The following is a 16,938-nucleotide window of genomic DNA, read 5'->3' on the forward strand; positions in this document are numbered from 1 at the left end:
GGTTCTTCACCCTCTTTTCTCAGCAGCAAACAGGCCTCAAAATAGCAAGGCCTCTCTGAGTAAACAACTCTCTTCATTGGCAATACTGAAAAACTTGACTAATGGGATAGTTGGCCCAACAGCGCCCTCTCCTGGTTAGAACCTTCTATTCCTCAAAGAAACATAAGAGCCGAATGGGACTTTCCGGCTTGCTCTAAACCCCGCCCACATGCTCTGACGTAGAAAAAGGGGCGGAGAAAAAGGAAAAAAGGGGAAAAGCGTCCCCTGCTGCCTTAAGCTTGACGCATGCGAAGTTTATCCTTGCCCCGCCCACCCCTATTTCCCGCCCGCGGATGGAACAGGCGGGCTTCACTTTTCTTTCGTTGAGCGCGGGGGGGAGGTACCAATCTGTTTGCGGGGGTGAAGAAGGAGCAGACCTATAGGTGAGTATATTGCTCTTTTGCCCATATCATTGCAATGGAGGAAGAGGTATTTTATTTGCTTCTTTGTATTGTTTAATATATTAATATAATATATACAATATACTAATACTAACAATTATTAATATAATATATATTTGATATGCGCATATGTATGATATATACAGTATATATATATATATATATATATATATATATATATATATATATACCTACAGTAGAGTCTCACTTATCCAAGCTAAACGGGCCGGCACAACGTTGGATAAGCGAATATGTTGGATAATAAGGAGGGATTAAGGAAAAGCCTATCAAACATCAAATTACATTATGAATTTACAAATTAAGCACCAAAACATCATGTTATACAACAAATTTGACAGAAAAAGTAGTTCAATACGCAGTAATGCTATGTAGTAATTAGTGTATTTACGAATTTAGCACCAACATATCACAATGTTTTGAAAAATGCATTGGATAATCCAGAATGTTGGATAAGTGCGATTCTACTGTATGTATATATATGTGTGTGTGTGTGTGTGTGTGTATATATATATATATATAAACATTGTAATTTAATAACACAAATATATATAATTTTAATAATTATTAGTATTAGTATATTGCATATCATATTAATAATATATATTAATATATTAAATAATATTAATAATTATTAACATATATATGTGTGTGTATATATATACACAGAAATAATATTGTAATATAATAATACAAATGTATATAATTGTAATAATTATTAGTATTAATATCTTGTATATATTAATATATAAGATATAATGTTATATATATTAACATATTAAATAATATTAATAATTATTAATAATGCAATATATATAATATATTATTATATATTATATATACTACAACTTATGTAGTACAGCATATTATATGATTCTTACAGTATAATATACTGGTGGTGTATTATATTTATTGTGATATACTATAGTACTATAGTACAATATAATAATATATAATATATATATATATATATATATATATATATATATATATAAAACTAATGTTGTATAGTACAATATAATAACATAATACGTAGTGCTATGCTAATAATATATTATATTGTATTGTAATGCAATACAATATAATACTAATAGTAATACAAAATAATAATTTTTAGCAGGGCTCCATGCAGTCATGCCGGCCACATGCCCTTGGAGGTGTCTATGGACAACGCCGGCTCCTCGGCCTAGAAATGGGGATGAGCACCAATCCCCAGAGTCAGAGACGACTGGACTTAACGTCAGGGGAAAACCTTTACCTTTACCTAATATTGTAATATAATAATACTAATACATTAATTATAATACTACTCGGTTGCTGTGAATTTTCTGGGCTGTATGTCCATGTTCCAGAAGCAATCTCTCCTGACGTTTTGCCCACATCTATGGCAGTCATCCTCAGAGGTTGACTATTGTGGGAGTTGAAGTCCAAAACATCTGGAACGCTGAAGTTTGCCCATGGCTGCTGTAGCATCTTGGAGACTAAAGGTGTGTCTACACTGTAGAATTAATGCAGTTTGACACCACTTTAACAGCCGTGACTCAATGCTATGGAATTCTGGGATTTGTAGTTTGCTGCGACTGAGATTCTTTGGCGGGGAAGAATAAAGGTCTGATAAAACTACAACTCCCTTGATTCCATAGTATTCAGCCTTAGCAGTGAAAGTGGTGTCAATCTGCATTAACTCTGCAGTGTAGATGTACCCTAACTCACAGAACAGAGTTAATAGCATGATGCTACCAGCTTCATTCTCTCAATTGCTCTCTAAAGTACAACAAGGTCTCTTTTATTCCAGACTAACAGGGTTACGTCTTTGAAATATATTTTTGAATTACGGTGCTACAAGATTTCTGGACCAATATGGCAACGTCTTTGAATTATGGCTTGTCTATGTGTGTCTTCCTGTATTTTATAGGATTTTCTTAGGCAAGTTGTTACTTAAGTTTCAAGAACTGCAAATGGAAATTCAGTCGGTTCAAAAACAGCTTGGAAAGAGCTATGTCCAGGCGTGTCTCTGCAGCAATGCTTTTAGTCACCCTTGAAAATCCAGGCACCGAGATCAGTTTCGTTTCCCTTTTGCTCTCTCCCACCCCTCCCAGTCATAGCAATTAAATCTACTTGGCAAGGATCTCTTTAGTCTTAAATGGGTTTTCTGACAGTCAGGTCTTCATGGAGAACTGAAAAAGTGAAAAAACTGTGAAAAAAGTGAAAAAAAAGTTTTTTAAAAAAGTGAAAAAAAATAATCTATGAGTTTCAAGTAGAGAAGATGTTTTGACTCCCTCATTTAGTTACAGAGATGGAAGTATACATTCAGTCAATCAATCCAAGGAATTTATGTTTGTAAACATCAGATGAAGTGGTCCATTATTTTTGGAACTAAAATCAGTTCATCCTAAAGATAATTCCTTTTTTAAACTTTCTATCAGATCAATACTAAAGCGGCTTGTACAATATCCCAAAGTGTGAGATAGCCATGGCTATTCAGGCTCTAATTGGCCAATTCAATTCAAGGGTTATCATCATCAATATCCGGGCAAATGACCCAGGCCTTTGTTTTTCTCTTTGATCTCTGTAATTGAGGAGGGGGACACTCTGGATTCTACTTTCAATGAGATCCATCCTTGTGGTCCATATAACACTATGTAATTGTGATCTTTCTGGGTTATAAATGCCATTCCCTAATTGGTTTTATCCTAAAAACATGGGGAAAGTTTAATTAACTGCAAAAATATTTCGGATCTTGTTGGCTTTTGATTAATTCCTTCTGAGGTTTATTTGAGATGCTAGATCCCCATCTATATTGCCATATAATGCAGTTTGAACTACATTGTATGGTCAGTGCAGACAGATATAATAATAATAATAATAATAATAATAATAATAATAATAATAATAATAATAATAATAATTGTATGACACAGCAAACAAGATAGATATGCTGGATTTCATATCACAAAATCACAAGTCAAACACTTCCCAAGTGTCTAGGACTGTGTGATGTATTTTCGGATGATGCGTGCAGATCCCAGTAGGGTGGCCTTTTGCAGTTGGCAGATCGTGATTTTGTCAATGTCTATTGTTTCCAAATGCCGGCTGAGATCTTTTGGCATGGCACCCAGTGTGCCCATCACCACCGGGACCACCTGCACTGGTTTCTGCCAGAGTCTTTGAAGTTCAATCTTGAGGTCCTGATAGCGGCTGAGTTTTTCCTGTTGTTTTTCGTCAATGCGACTGTCACCTAGGATGGTGACATCAATTATTCAAACCTTTTTCTTTTCCACAACTGTGATGTCTGGTGTGTTGTGTTCCAGAACTTTGTCAGTCTGGATTTGGAAGTCCCACAGTATCTTTGCATGCTCATTTTCCAATACTTTTGCAGGTTTGTGATCCCACCAGTTCTTTGCTGCTGGGAGGTGGTACTTGAGGCATAAGTTCCAATGGATCATTTGGGCCACATGGTTCTGCCTCTATTTGTAGTCTGTCTGTGCGATTTTCTTACAGCAGCTGAGGATATGATCAATGGTTTCGTCAGCTTCCTTGCACAATCTGCATTTTGGGTCATCAGCTGATTTTTTCGATCCTGGCCTTAATTGCCTTTGTTCTGATGGCTTGCTCCTGGGCTGCAAGGATCAGGCCTTCTGTCTCCTTCTTCAGGGTCCCATTTGTGAGCCATAGCCAGGTCTTCTCCTTGTCAGCTTTATTATTATTATTATTATTATTATTATTATTATTACTATTATTATTTGTTTTTCTGTCCCGCCTCCATCTCCCCGAAGGGACTCAGGGCGGCTAACATGGGGCCAAGCTCAAAGAACAAAACACAAACATGATTCAAACATAAGTAATCAGTTTAACAAAAACAGAATAAAATAAAACGGATTAAAACACAATGATACAATACAAAACAAAAGTTAAAATCAAGTGATAAAGTAGTATAAAACATAATTGTTTAGCTAAATCTTGGAAAAGTACAGTTTGCTTGGTTTGGAGCACACGATCCCTAAAAAGCTTAATAATATAATTGCTATTATTTTGTACCTGAGAAAACACCTCTTTAGAAATCTCTACATCCTCCAGCATGACTCTTATGATCACCTGTGGTTATTGTACTGTGTCGCCGAAGGCTTTCATGGTCGGAATCACTGGGTTGCTGTGAGTTTTCAGGTCTGTCTGGCCATGTTCTGGAAGCATTCTCTCCTGATGTTTTGCCCACATCTATGGCAGGCAACCTCAGAAGTTGTGACGTCTGGGGTTTACATATCTCTGGAATAATGTCCAGGGTGGGAGAAAGAACTCTTGTCTGTTTGAGGCAAGTGTGAATGTTGCAGTTGGCCACCTTGATTAGCATTGAATGGCCTTGCAGCTTCAAAGCCTGGCTGCTTCCTGCCTGGGGGAATCCTTTGTTGGGATGTGTTAGCTGGCCCTGATTGTTTCCTGTCTGAAATTCCCCTGTCTTCTGAGTGTTGTTCTTTATTTACTGTCCTGATTTTAGAGTTTTTTTAAAAAAATACTGGTAGCCAGATTTTGTTCATTTTCATGGTTTCTTCCTTTCTGTTGAAATTGTCCACACATGCATATGGATTTCATTGGCTTCTCTGTGTAGTCTGACATGGTAGTTGTTAAGAGTGGTTCAGCATTTCTGTGTTCTCAAATAATATGTTGTGTCCAGGTTGGGTCGTCAAGTGCTCTGCTATGACTGACTTCTCTGGTTAAATTAGTCTGCGGTGCCTTTCATGTTCCTTGACTTGTGTTTGGGCAATGCTGTGTCCGGTGGTCCCTATGTAGATTTGTTCCCAACTGCATGGTATATGGTAGACTCCTGCAGAAGTGAGAGTAAAACAGGGAATTCCAGACAGGAAACAATCAGGGTCAGTGAACACCTTCCAAGAAGGAATTCCCCCAGCCAGGAGGCAGCCAGGCTTTGAAGCTGCAAGGCCATTCAGTGCTAATCAGTGTGGCCAGTTGCAACATTCACACTTGCCTCAAGCTAACAAGTGTTCTTTCTCCCACCCTGGAGAAAGATATATAAACCCCACTTGCCGAGGGGTTTATATGGCAACCTCTGCCACAGATGTGGGTGAAACGTCAGGAGAGAATGCTTCTGGAACATAGCCATGCAGCCCGGAAAACTCACAGCAACCTAGTTATTTTCCTCTTTTTATTCCCAATCATGCCATGGGCCATCTTCCTGTTTGCACAGATTCTGCCTGTATTGCAAGCAAAATGCAGACTTAATAATGGCATCAGGAGCCTTTATCGATCTCCTTGTAAAGGAATCTCCTTCTTGTCCTATTGCTTTCCATTTCAGCAAGCAACATGTTTTTCCTTCTGAAGCATGTTTTCTCATGTGATGCCCCAAATGTGATGCCTTCAGAGTAATAATCTAGAACTGACCCATTAAACTGATGGAACTTATCCAAACGTAGACATCATTTTGTATCCTTGTGGCAGTTCTAAGGAAGGAGAGACTTGTCCCCACTGAATATATCAAAAATCCCTATTCTGTTTGTTCCAATTATTATCTCTAGTCACTCCCCAACCACTAGAGGGTCCTGGTGGTGGGATTCAAACCACAAGAGAGGCATTAAAACTACAATAACAACGGGAAGAAAAATAACACTAAAATAATAAATAACAAGACTGTGGAGGCTTCTAAAGCTTGGTGCTGTTCAGACATTTGGATTACGAATTCTGGGCTCTAGGGTGCATCTAGATTGCAAAATTAATGCAGTTTGCTCCCACTTTAATTGCCATGGCTCAGTGCTATGGATTCCTGGGATCTCCAGTTTGGTGAAGTCCCAGAACTCCTTGACAGAAAAGACCTTGCAAAACTACAACTTCCGGGATTCCTTAGCCTTGAGCCACGGCTGTTAAAGTGGTATCAAACTGCATTATTTCTACAGTGTAAATTCCATCATCTGAACCACTACACCGTGCTTCTCAGCAGAAGTTATTTATATTCTTTATCTCCAGACTCTCTTGTCTACAGTGGGAAATTCGCAGTGTTTTTGTAGCTTCAGTTTCTCTCAGGACTTTGTGTTTCAGGAAAGGAATTGTTTACACTTACTTGGATATCTGTTGTTGTGTGTCCTCAAGTCATGGGCAACTGCAGATGAACTGACTCCGTATTTGTGTAAGAAGAATAATAATAATGACAATAACAATAATAATAATAATAATAATAATAATAATAATAATAATAATAATAGGGAGCATTCATATCCAACATTTGAAATACCTAAAAGTATTTTTCCTGTGCAGATGAAAAGCTTTTCCTTTCCTGTGGTGCATACATGCGTTCTGTTCCTGTTTTGTTGTTATTGTTTGCCTTCAAATCTTTCTGACTTAAGGTGACCCTAAAACTTCTTGAGAGGTTTTGTCCAGAGGGGAACTGCTTTTTGCTAAAGATTCAGAAATTAAGAAGCAACTGAAGACCCATCTCTTCTGGACGGACCTACCCAGTCAATTTAAAGTTGGGAATTTTAATCTGCTTTTCATTAGTGGATTTTAATTTGTATTGTCTTGTTACATGTGTTTTGGTAGTGTTTTATCTCTTGTTTTAATGATGTTGTGCCCCACCTTGAGCCACACGGAGAAGCAAGCAATATAATAATAACAACAACAATAACAACAACAACAACAACAACAACAACCTTTTTGTACCCCACCTCCATCTCCTCGAAGGGACTTGGGTTGACTTACATGGGGATGATGTTGTCGACCGCACTTTAGGGGATCGGGCCCTTTAGGAGAGACCCGACCCGGTCCTGAGGGAACGGACCTTGGCGAAGCCAAAAGGAGAATATAAGCCGCAATACAACCTGAAGCCTGAAATGAAGAAGGTCCGCCAAAGGTGAAGGAAAATCCGCCAAGGAGTCTTTATTGAGCAATTCAGCTGAAAAGGACGCTAATAGCGATCATTCAATCTACTAGCGTAACATATTTTTCAAATAAAGCCATATTTATACAATGTTTCGGTCTGACAGCCCTTTGAATTTCCCGCCCCGCTTCCCCGCCCATCTGATCGTGGATAGGCTGAGAGGTTGAACGAGGCGGGCTTTCGTTTCCCGCCTTGCTCTGCTGGCCCAATGGGGAGCCGCTTTTTGTCCCCCCTCGGGCCAATCAGAGAGGAGGAGGCGGGAGCTATTGAAACAATGAGGTGACAGGACAGGAAATATCAGATTAATTCTGGCCCAGCCGATTTCTAAAGGAATTAATGGCACCCATCAAGGATGTCCGGGGTCCTGTCACGTTCACAGATCTTAGATATGTCTTTGGGGTGTCAGACGGGAAGTAAAGAAGGGTGGTGATGAGCCGTCATTGACGGGCCCCCCCAGGGTGCCTTCCTGAGGCGTCCTGGCCTGGGATATGACAATGTTTGCCTTGGGGGCGAGTCACCTTTAGGAATTTGGTGACTCAAGCCCTATATTGTCCATGCGATCGGAATGAGATTGGATTAAACGGTGGCAGATTATCCTTTTGTTTTTGGGAAGGGAGATCTGGGTCATAGGGCTAAGGTTCACGTTGGGGTCATAATATTTCCCATTTGATTTCATGATTTGACAATTATATGGGATAGAATGAAAATTAAAATAAAGTTGGAACATAAACCCTGCTGGGAAAAAATACATATTTTCCGGGGATCCCAAAGAGTACAAATACATATAGGCAGATAGATAGATTTCAAGGAAATAAAGGAGAATCCATAAAGGTGGGTGACATTGCATAGAGGGGAATCATGAATGATATAAACAATAGAAAACATTTGATAAGAACGAAGTTTACAACATCTGGGGAACCCAATATAGAAGTGGAGTTCTAGCAGCATGATTTCACAATTCATGAAGTTAGCCCAACGATTAGAAGTTCATACAACAGTGAGTCATGAGAGTGTCCAAGTACATAGAATATGAAAATTCATGGATACATGAGGAAAAAGAGTTCATCTGTGATGGGAGGAATTCGTAGAGATGGCATGGGGAAGAGGCACATGTGGGTTGCAGTCTTTGGAAGTATAGGATTTCATAAGTCCAGGGGTAGGTCTGGGGAAGGGTGTTCTTCTCCTTCATAAAATTATGAAGGTATGAATGAAACGTGGAGGGCATCCGTCCGGGCACCCCCTGGCAGCTGTAGAGAGGGTAAGGGTTCTTGGAGAACTATGTTTCCCCAGCGAGAGAGCGATCCCCCCCCATCCCCAGTTCACAGAAAGGGGCTAGGGATCTCTTAAAACCATTCCGCGGGCCGCGGGGAGAGGAAAGTCCGGGATAAGGCAGCAGTTTAGCTTGAAAGGAGCCGTCGGTCCCGTTTGACAGTCAGCTGTTGAGGTGCCGAAAACTGGACCGATTCCGGTTCCGCTGGTTGTCTTCGAGTCAGGAGCCTTAGAAAGGGTTAGGACTAAAAGAGGAGCGTTCTAGGGGTAATTTTGATAGAGATATGAGCCAATTTATATCGTCCGCCATGTTAATCTATGGCGGAGAAAACCTCAGCCGGAGTTAAAGGGACGCGAGAGAGAGAGAAATTGCATGCAAAGGAAGGAGTCAGAGAAAGATACAAAATAACCAGATAGAGAGTGTTATTGTTAAAATAAATGCTACTTTTATTGGGGGATTTTGTTACATAGTTCAGGGAAGGGGAAAGTGAAATAAAAAAAGATCTCTTAATAATAGTCTGCTGCGGTCCCGTTCCGTTCCTTTGGTGAGCGATCCACGGAACTCTCCGCTGCGTTTTTAAATCAATTTGAAAGCTGGGGTGACGGTCATCAATGAGCCCAGTCAACATAGTTAAAATATAAAATTTGAACATACTAAGTACACACATGGTACATAGAAGTGCATAAACAATAACATAAAAACAGAGAAATAAGAACAATTATAGCAAAAATAAATCAACCATCAAACCAACCCATGAAGTTGAAAAATGCAATGCATTTATTATTATTGCCTTCCTCTGAAGCTGAGAGAGTTTGACTTGCCCAAGGCCTGTTTATTTATATACTGCTTTCTCTCTCTACAGAAGAGACTCAAAGCGCCTTGCCGTAAAAATGAATGAAATGCAATTTAAAAATACACAAACATTAAACTAGAATTAATTATTGATTGTAATAAAAAGTAATTTAGTATTTTCCTGGTACATCAATGGTCTCAAATACACATCTCCTACAAAAGTCATTGTGGTGGCGCAGTGGGTTAAACCCTTGTGCTAGCAGCACTGCTGACCAACCAGTTCGAATCCGGGGAGACTGGGTGAGCTCCCCCTGTCAGCACCAGCTCCCCATGCTGGGGACATGAGAGAAGCCTCCCCCAGGATGGTAAAACATCAAACAGCTGGGTGTCCTCTGGGCAACGTCCTTGCAGATGGCCAATTATCTCACACCAGAGGCAACCTAACACAAACAAAGCTAAGGTAAAGGTAAAGGTAAAGGTTTCCCCTGACGTTAAGTCCGGTCATGTCTGACTCTGAGGGTTGGTGCTCATCTCCATTTCTAAGCCGAAGAGCCGGCATTGTCCGTAGACACCTCCAAGGTCATGTGGCCGGCATGACTGCATGGAGCGCCGTTACCTTCCCGCCAGACATTTGCATGTTTTCGAACTGCTAGGTTGGCAGGAGCTGGAGCTAACAGCGGGCGCTCATTCCGCTCCTGGGATTTGAACCTGGGACCTTTCGGTCTGCAAGTTCAGCAGCTCAGCGCTTTTAACAAACTTCACCAATGGGGCTCCATACACACAAAGCTAAACAATATATTTTTTGGGCTGGAGTTATACTTTAAAATGTACCTCTTCCTACAGACATACAAATTCAACTTAAGAACAACCTTGTTCATAACTTAGGAACTGCCTGTCCAGCATAAAGAGCTGTCTTGGAGAAGGGACCCAAGTCTAAATGTGAAATTCATTCATTCCTGAACATCTCTAGGATAATAGTGGAATCTCTTTCTCTGGAGTTTTAAAAGCAGAGGCTGGATGGCCATCTTTCAGGAGTGCTTTGATTGTATTTTCCTGCATGGCAGGAGGTCAGACTGGATGGCCCTTGGGTCTCTTCCAACTACAGTAGTCTCACTTATCCAACACTCGCTTATCCAACGTTCTGGATTATCCAACGCATTTTTGTAGTCAATGTTTTCAATACATCGTGATATTTTGGTTCTAAATTCATAAATACAGTAATTACTACATTGTACTACATTACTACAAATACAGTAATTACTACAGTAATTACTACAGTAATTACTACTATTTACTACATAAATACAGTAATTACATCACTGCGCATTGAACTACTTTTTCTGTCAAATTTGTTGTTAAACATGTCTTGGTGCTTAATTTGTAAAATCATAACCTAATTTGATGTGCAATAGGCTTTTCCTTAATCTCTCCTTATTATCCAACATATTCGCATATTCGCTTATCCAACATTCTGCCGGCCCGTTTATGTTGGATAAGTGAGACTCTACTGTAATTTTTTTTACTACTGTATTAAGATTCTGTGATCTTATACACACACCCTAAAGGTAATTTTATATACAGTTTTAAGTTTTGTGCATGAAACACTTTTTTGTATATTAGTAGCATCAGAAAGCAAAGGTGTCCACCCAGGTGGACAATATTTTGGATTTCCAGACATGAGACGTTCAACCTGTAGCCATCATGATGTGGTCATCATGTCACTTTTCAGTCTTTTCTCCAAGCTAAACATATACACGCAGTTGGCAATAGGGAGGATTTCTTTTTCTTTACTTTTTTCTGGTTTTTTGTTACAGGGGAAAAAAAGAAAGACAGAAAAGAAAAAAATATTGATTAAGGGCCTTTGGTTCAAGGAAGGATTTGCAAAGACCTGTTGCTGAAGCAGTAAGTAAAATTGCACTTGAGGTACAGTTCTCAAAATCATGGTCTGCCTTTTTTCTCTGTTCCTCCCATACTCTCAAGTCTTGTATAGAAGGACCTTTGTTGCCTCCCTTCGAGATGTTTCAAAATCCCCCAGAATGATGACCCCCATCAAGGGCCAATTTCCTCTCTTTTGTGATGTAAAGCTCACCTGCCTGCTGAAGAGAAGAACCAGAAGGATTGCCATTTCTGTTGCGCCTGCAAGAGATATTGTTAAAAGAGCAAAGACCCTCTTTATGGTATCTAATCCCCCAATTTCCCTCAATTAAGAGGCAATCTGGATTAACAATGAATCCTCTATGGATACCTTTATGCCAAACACCTGTTCAAGCGATGGGCTTGTACAGTTTGAGCATCCCTTATTCAAAATGCTTGGGACAAGAAGTGTTCAGGATTTTGCCTTTTTTCTAATGATAGAAGACTTGGGGATGGGACCCAGGTCTTACATGAAATACATTTGTTTTATATATGTTTTATACACATTCCCTGAAGGTCATTTTGTATACCACATCTTAAATAATTTTGCAGAGGAAATAAAGTTTATGTTTCATCAGAGATGCTATTCAACTGGGCAGTTTTGGGTTTGAGTATTTTGAATGTCAGAATCCTAGTTGTGGGATGCTCAGCCTATATTTAAACGGAGCATGCAAGTTCACAGTTAAAAACAGTTTGCAGCAGTGTAGGACCTTTTTTTAAAGCCCTGAATTTATATATATAGAGCCAGCCCCTGGTGGCACAGTGGATTAAACCGTTGAGTGGCTGAACTTGCTGACCGAAAGGTTGGCGGTTCGAATCTGGGGAGCTGAGTGAGCTCCCGCTGTTAGCTCCAGCTTCTGCCAACCTAGCAGTTCAAAAACATGAAATTGTGAGTAGATCAATAGGTATGGCTCCGGTGGGAAGATAATGGCGCTCCATGCAGTCATGCCGACTACATGACCTTGGAGGTGTCTACGGACAACGCTGGCTCTTTGGCTTAGAAATGGAGTTGAGCACCAATCCCCAGAATCTGACAGGACTAGATTTGATGTCAGGGGAAAACCTTTATATATATATATATATATATATTATACACACACACACACACACACACACACATATATATACACACACACATACACATACACCACACACATAGTAGAGTCTCATTTATCCAACACTCACTTATCCAACATTCTGGATTATCCAACGCATTTTTGTAGTCAATGTTTTCAATACATTGTGATATTTTGGTGCTAAATTCGTAAATACAGTAATTACTACATAGCATTAATGCGTATTGAACTACTTTTTCTGTCAAGTTTGTTTTATAACATGTTTTGGTGCTTAATTTGTAAAATCATAACCTAATTTGATGTTTAATAGGCTTTTCCCTAATCCCTCCTTATTATCCAACATACTCGCTTATCCAACATTCTGACGGCCCATTTATGTTCGATAAGTGAGACTCTACTGTATATATATATATCTTGAGAGAACAGTGAGCTATCTAGGAATCTCTAAGGCCCCTTCTGCACTGCCATATAAAATCCAGATTATCTGCTTTGACCTAGAGTATAAACCTATAATCCAGTAGACTCTTATAATCCAGTACAAAGCATATAATGTGGATCATCTGCTTTGAGAATCAGGATTATATGGCAGTGTAGAAGAGGTCTAAATCTTCCAGTGTTGTTGCCTTTAGGAGGAAGTCACACTGGTGGAGCTAGATACTCCAAAAGAAAGGATTTAAATCAAATCCACAAAAGTCAAAATCTGTAAATGTATATCAAAACGTAAACGGACCTTCTTGGCCTCTAAATGGAGACGACCCTTTCTGAGGAATAGGAAACCACCGAGGTGGTGTGTCTTTCCAAGCTGTTTGCATCTCTCAACCCTCTTATTTTCTGAACCTACAGATTGTGAATCCGTCCCCTAGAAGCCATGGGAAGGCCTAGGAAAACCTCTGCTGCCGTCTCATCTCCACGACCTGCTGCCACGGCGCCCAAAGTAGCCCCGGCTGCCCCTCCGTCTTCCGCTTCCTCCAAGTCTAGTTCTGCAAGCCGGGGAACTAAGGCCAGCTCAGCTGCTAAAAGCGAAGGTGTCAGGCAGGGGGGAAAGCAAGCCTATACCCCAAGTGTCAGAGGAACAGACCAAACTAGATCCACAACTACATACGGTGGGGAGCAAGGAGATGGGTGGAGTAGCCGTGCCACAAGAGCCAAGACCTCCACGGCTGCTGGAGGAACCAGCTCTTCTTCCAAAGCTGCTGGTAGCACTCTGCAGGCAGCTCCCAAAACCCAAGGCAAATCTGCTCAAACTCAAGGCAAATCATGTCACCTGCCACCACCGCTCTCCGCAGAAAAGGTGGTTGAAATAGAGCAGAAGACCCGGGGTCAGCGGAACAACCCAGAATGGTACCTGTGTAGGGAAAACCGCATCACGGCCTCCGTGGCTTCCAAAATTGCCAACAGCAAGTTTGCCAATGGGCGGACCTCCGAAGTGCCTCAGTCGTACCTGAAAGATGTGACGCGGTCCGGCCCCCGAGTTCAGACCCCAGCCATGTCTTGGGGCATCCGGAATGAGAAGAAAGCCGTAGAGTCCTACGAAGCCCTCAAGTCCCGCGAGAGCCACAAGGCCGTGAAAGTGGACGACTGTGGCCTCTTCATCGACAAAGAGAAGCCCTGGCTGGGCGCCAGCCCCGATGGGATTCTCAAGGAAGCCAAAACTGGCAAGGAGATTGGGATTGTGGAGGTCAAGTGTCCTTACAAGCACAGAGATAAGACGGTGACAGAGGCCTGCAAGGACAAAGCCTTCTGCCTGGAGAAGAAGGGGGATTCCTACTCACTGAAGAAGACCCATCCCTATTACACCCAGGTGCAGTGCCAGATGGGAGTCACTGGCCATGACAAAGCAGACCTTGTGGTTTACACCAACAAGGAGACTGCAATTGCCCCGGTCGATTTTGATCCAGATTTCTGGGAGAATACAGTTCCCAAACTAGAGAAGTTCTACACCGAGGCTGTGGTCCCTCATGTGCAGGAGAAAACTGTTGCTGCACGGGCTAAAGAAGAGTAAAGCTGCTAAGAGAGCCCAAAGTTTGGAAATAGTTACTTGTTTGGACTACGACTCCCAGAACCTTCAGCCAGAATACTGGGCAGTGTAGTTCAAAATGTAAAATCCCTAAGCTTTGAGGAATCTGTAGATCCTCTGTTTAGAAGAGAAGCCTTCAGCCTTGAACCTGATCACCTTTCTGTGCCTTAAGATGTCTTTGCAAATAGTTCTAGAAAGCCTTACTTCTGCCTCCTGTATTGCCATAATTTTCACTTGACCATCGAATTTGCAAGGAAATTGCATTAGATGATTAGTGACTGGGTTTCTTATTTGTCCATGGTGAATGTGTCCACTGCACTTGTTGCTTCTGGATGAGGCAAAGATTTCCACAGTTGCCTTTCCGCTTATCTAGCAGCAAAAGATTCCTCCGAAATTTAAAATTCTTGCTATTGTCAAAAAAAGAACAAGTGTATGATGTAGAGCTGTAGATATTTACTACTGAATAGTATAATCCTTTTTTCACATTGTATACATTTGAGCAGTTATTTCTGATGCTGTGATATGGTCTGAGAAAGTTGTACACTCCCATTTGAGTACAGGAGAACTGCCATCTTGCCTTCGGGAGGCGCCTTGAAGCTTAATAAGCCTAAGCATCCATTTTTCATATTTACCAAACTAGCTTTAAAGAACTGCAGTTTTGTTTAGATCCAAAGCTTAGTTTTTAGTTGCTTTGGAAAGAGGATGTAGTGTGCCAACGAGTTAAATTGTGGAGGACTATTGTATTTTTCCATGGCTTCTGTTGTACAAAATGAAGCATATATCCCAATTAAAAATATATATACTTTGGGCAATTTTGTCTTCTAGTATTGACACTGGGTTAATGGGCTGCTCATTCTAACTCTCACTGTCCTTTCCTAACAACACAATGTTTAGTGGTTTCACAGATACAGCCTGAGGTCCTACATGGTTGAACACAATGTAATAAGACTTTTGAGTGCAGAAGTTTCCTTATCAACAACAAAAACCATACGCGAGCGATGGATTTGTATTTCCATGTCACTAAGAGGATGTTGGGTTTTGTGTGACCCATTCTAAAGCATTGAAATATTTGTAGTTCAATGATATTTGAGGTCCCACCCTTTTGTCTTTGTTTCCATCCACCAATGGGACACAACTTGGAAACTGAATTTGGTTGAAAGAAGTTCTCAGCCTTCTGTTTTCAAGTAACAGGTCTGACTGTTTATTTATCACTGCAAATGGGAAAGACTGGAGCATAATAAAATAATAATACAACTATATATCGCTCCTTCTCCTCAAGGACTTGGGAGTTTCCAACATGAACATAAAAAATATTCAATTGACAAAAAACACACAACAAAGCATAAGATGAGAAAGCCACTAGAAAAATGTAAGAAGTCATTGCCTTTTGAAATTCAAGCTTGTTCTGTCCCTAAATTTTAGGATACAGTATTTCTGCATTTTTAGAAATCTTGTAGACTGCCTTGAGTCCCAGGTTTAGGAAGGAGTGCAAAACAAAGTAATGGAATGGAATAAAATAGGTTGCTCAATGAAGTTGTAACAAAAAAAAGCAATTGTTTTGGTACTGGTTTACTGGCACCTTATAGGCAGCTAAAGCTAAATGAAAACGTTAATGCGTTCTGCTTTTCTAATAAACATGTCTTCAACATTGCTGTCTGTAGTAAGGAATCCAAACATAGCCAATATAAGTCATTAAAAAAACCACTGAGGAAATTTTAAGGGAAATAGCTCAATGCCTGTTCTGAGTAAATCAGCGGAAAGCATAAAAACTAATAAGCAGTACAGAGAAGAAATCTTCTTGAAGAAAAATCAGCATAAATCCTTAACATCCTGCAGTTCTTTTGAGTTTCAATGTTCTAGATTTCAGTTGAAAAGGAGAAGTGTATAAGATAAGAAACTAGGACGTGCCCTTGACCTGATTTGCAAAGATAACTGAATACTCCTACTGTGTAAATAAGATATCTGAAGCAATTAAAAAGATTAAGGCAGGTAAAGCACCAGGTCTGATAGCCTTACATTTATTTATATAAGAAGTTGGAGGAGGAGGAGCTTTATGCAATGATCAGATACGAGAACCCTGAACATTCAGCTGAGGTGCTATCAAGGACTTGTGTGATTTTAAGTAAACTCTGTCTTGTGGCTACTATAGTTGAATCCTTTCTTGGCATTTATTTTGGAGGTAATTAGGCACGATCATCTTGGGCAAGGCTGTTGTTACCCACTGGGTTTTCAAGGCTGAGTCAGGATTTGAACCCTGGTTTTCCATAGTCCTAGTTCAACACTCAAGACTAAGACAACATGCTGGCTCCTCAGTTTGTAAAGGGTACATCAAAGGCATACCATTTATAAATTATTTCATTTCCAAACTGCAGTGAGGAGTTATGTCTCTGCAACATCAACCTGCTCACTCAGGCTTTGTCATTTGTCACTAATGCTATAAAGATGAATGTATAAAGGGGCTGTGTCGAATCTATTGTCACAATCAAGATGGAAGGCCATTGACTGAGGCCCCTTCTCCACTGCCATATAAT

At 40.3% G+C, this 16,938-nt stretch overlaps 1 protein-coding gene across 3 annotated transcripts; it reads left to right on the forward strand.

Annotated features, from left to right (window-relative positions):
- The first annotated feature begins 210 nt into the window (after positions 1-210).
- Positions 211-15,219, forward strand: LOC103279721 (uncharacterized). 3 transcript variants are annotated; one of them, XR_010004888.1, is made up of 3 exons: positions 211-422; positions 6,809-7,171; positions 9,225-10,624. XR_010004888.1 is itself a non-coding variant. In XM_062976841.1 (3 exons), the coding sequence occupies exon 3, from the start codon at positions 13,259-13,261 to the stop codon at positions 14,390-14,392; it is 1,134 nt and encodes a 377-aa protein (XP_062832911.1). In that variant the 5' UTR covers positions 285-422; positions 11,215-11,302; positions 13,234-13,258; the 3' UTR covers positions 14,393-15,219. The 3 variants fall into 3 exon arrangements, 2 of the variants coding, with proteins under 2 accessions (XP_016851173.2, XP_062832911.1); XM_062976841.1 differs by lacking the exons at positions 6,809-7,171; positions 9,225-10,624 and adding exons at positions 11,215-11,302; positions 13,234-15,219 and having other exon boundaries at positions 285-422; XM_016995684.2 differs by lacking the exons at positions 6,809-7,171; positions 9,225-10,624 and adding an exon at positions 13,234-15,219 and having other exon boundaries at positions 282-422.
- Positions 15,220-16,938: the final 1,719 nt, after the last annotated feature.

Source organism: Anolis carolinensis, chromosome 3, assembly GCF_035594765.1.
Source record: "Anolis carolinensis isolate JA03-04 chromosome 3, rAnoCar3.1.pri, whole genome shotgun sequence".
Lineage (NCBI taxonomy): Eukaryota > Metazoa > Chordata > Lepidosauria > Squamata > Dactyloidae > Anolis > Anolis carolinensis.

Bases quoted from the DNA above. Each gene is read 5' to 3' on its own strand.
- LOC103279721 (XM_016995684.2), top strand. From the start codon at position 13,259: ATGGGAAGGCCTAGGAAAACCTCTGCTGCCGTCTCATCTCCACGACCT.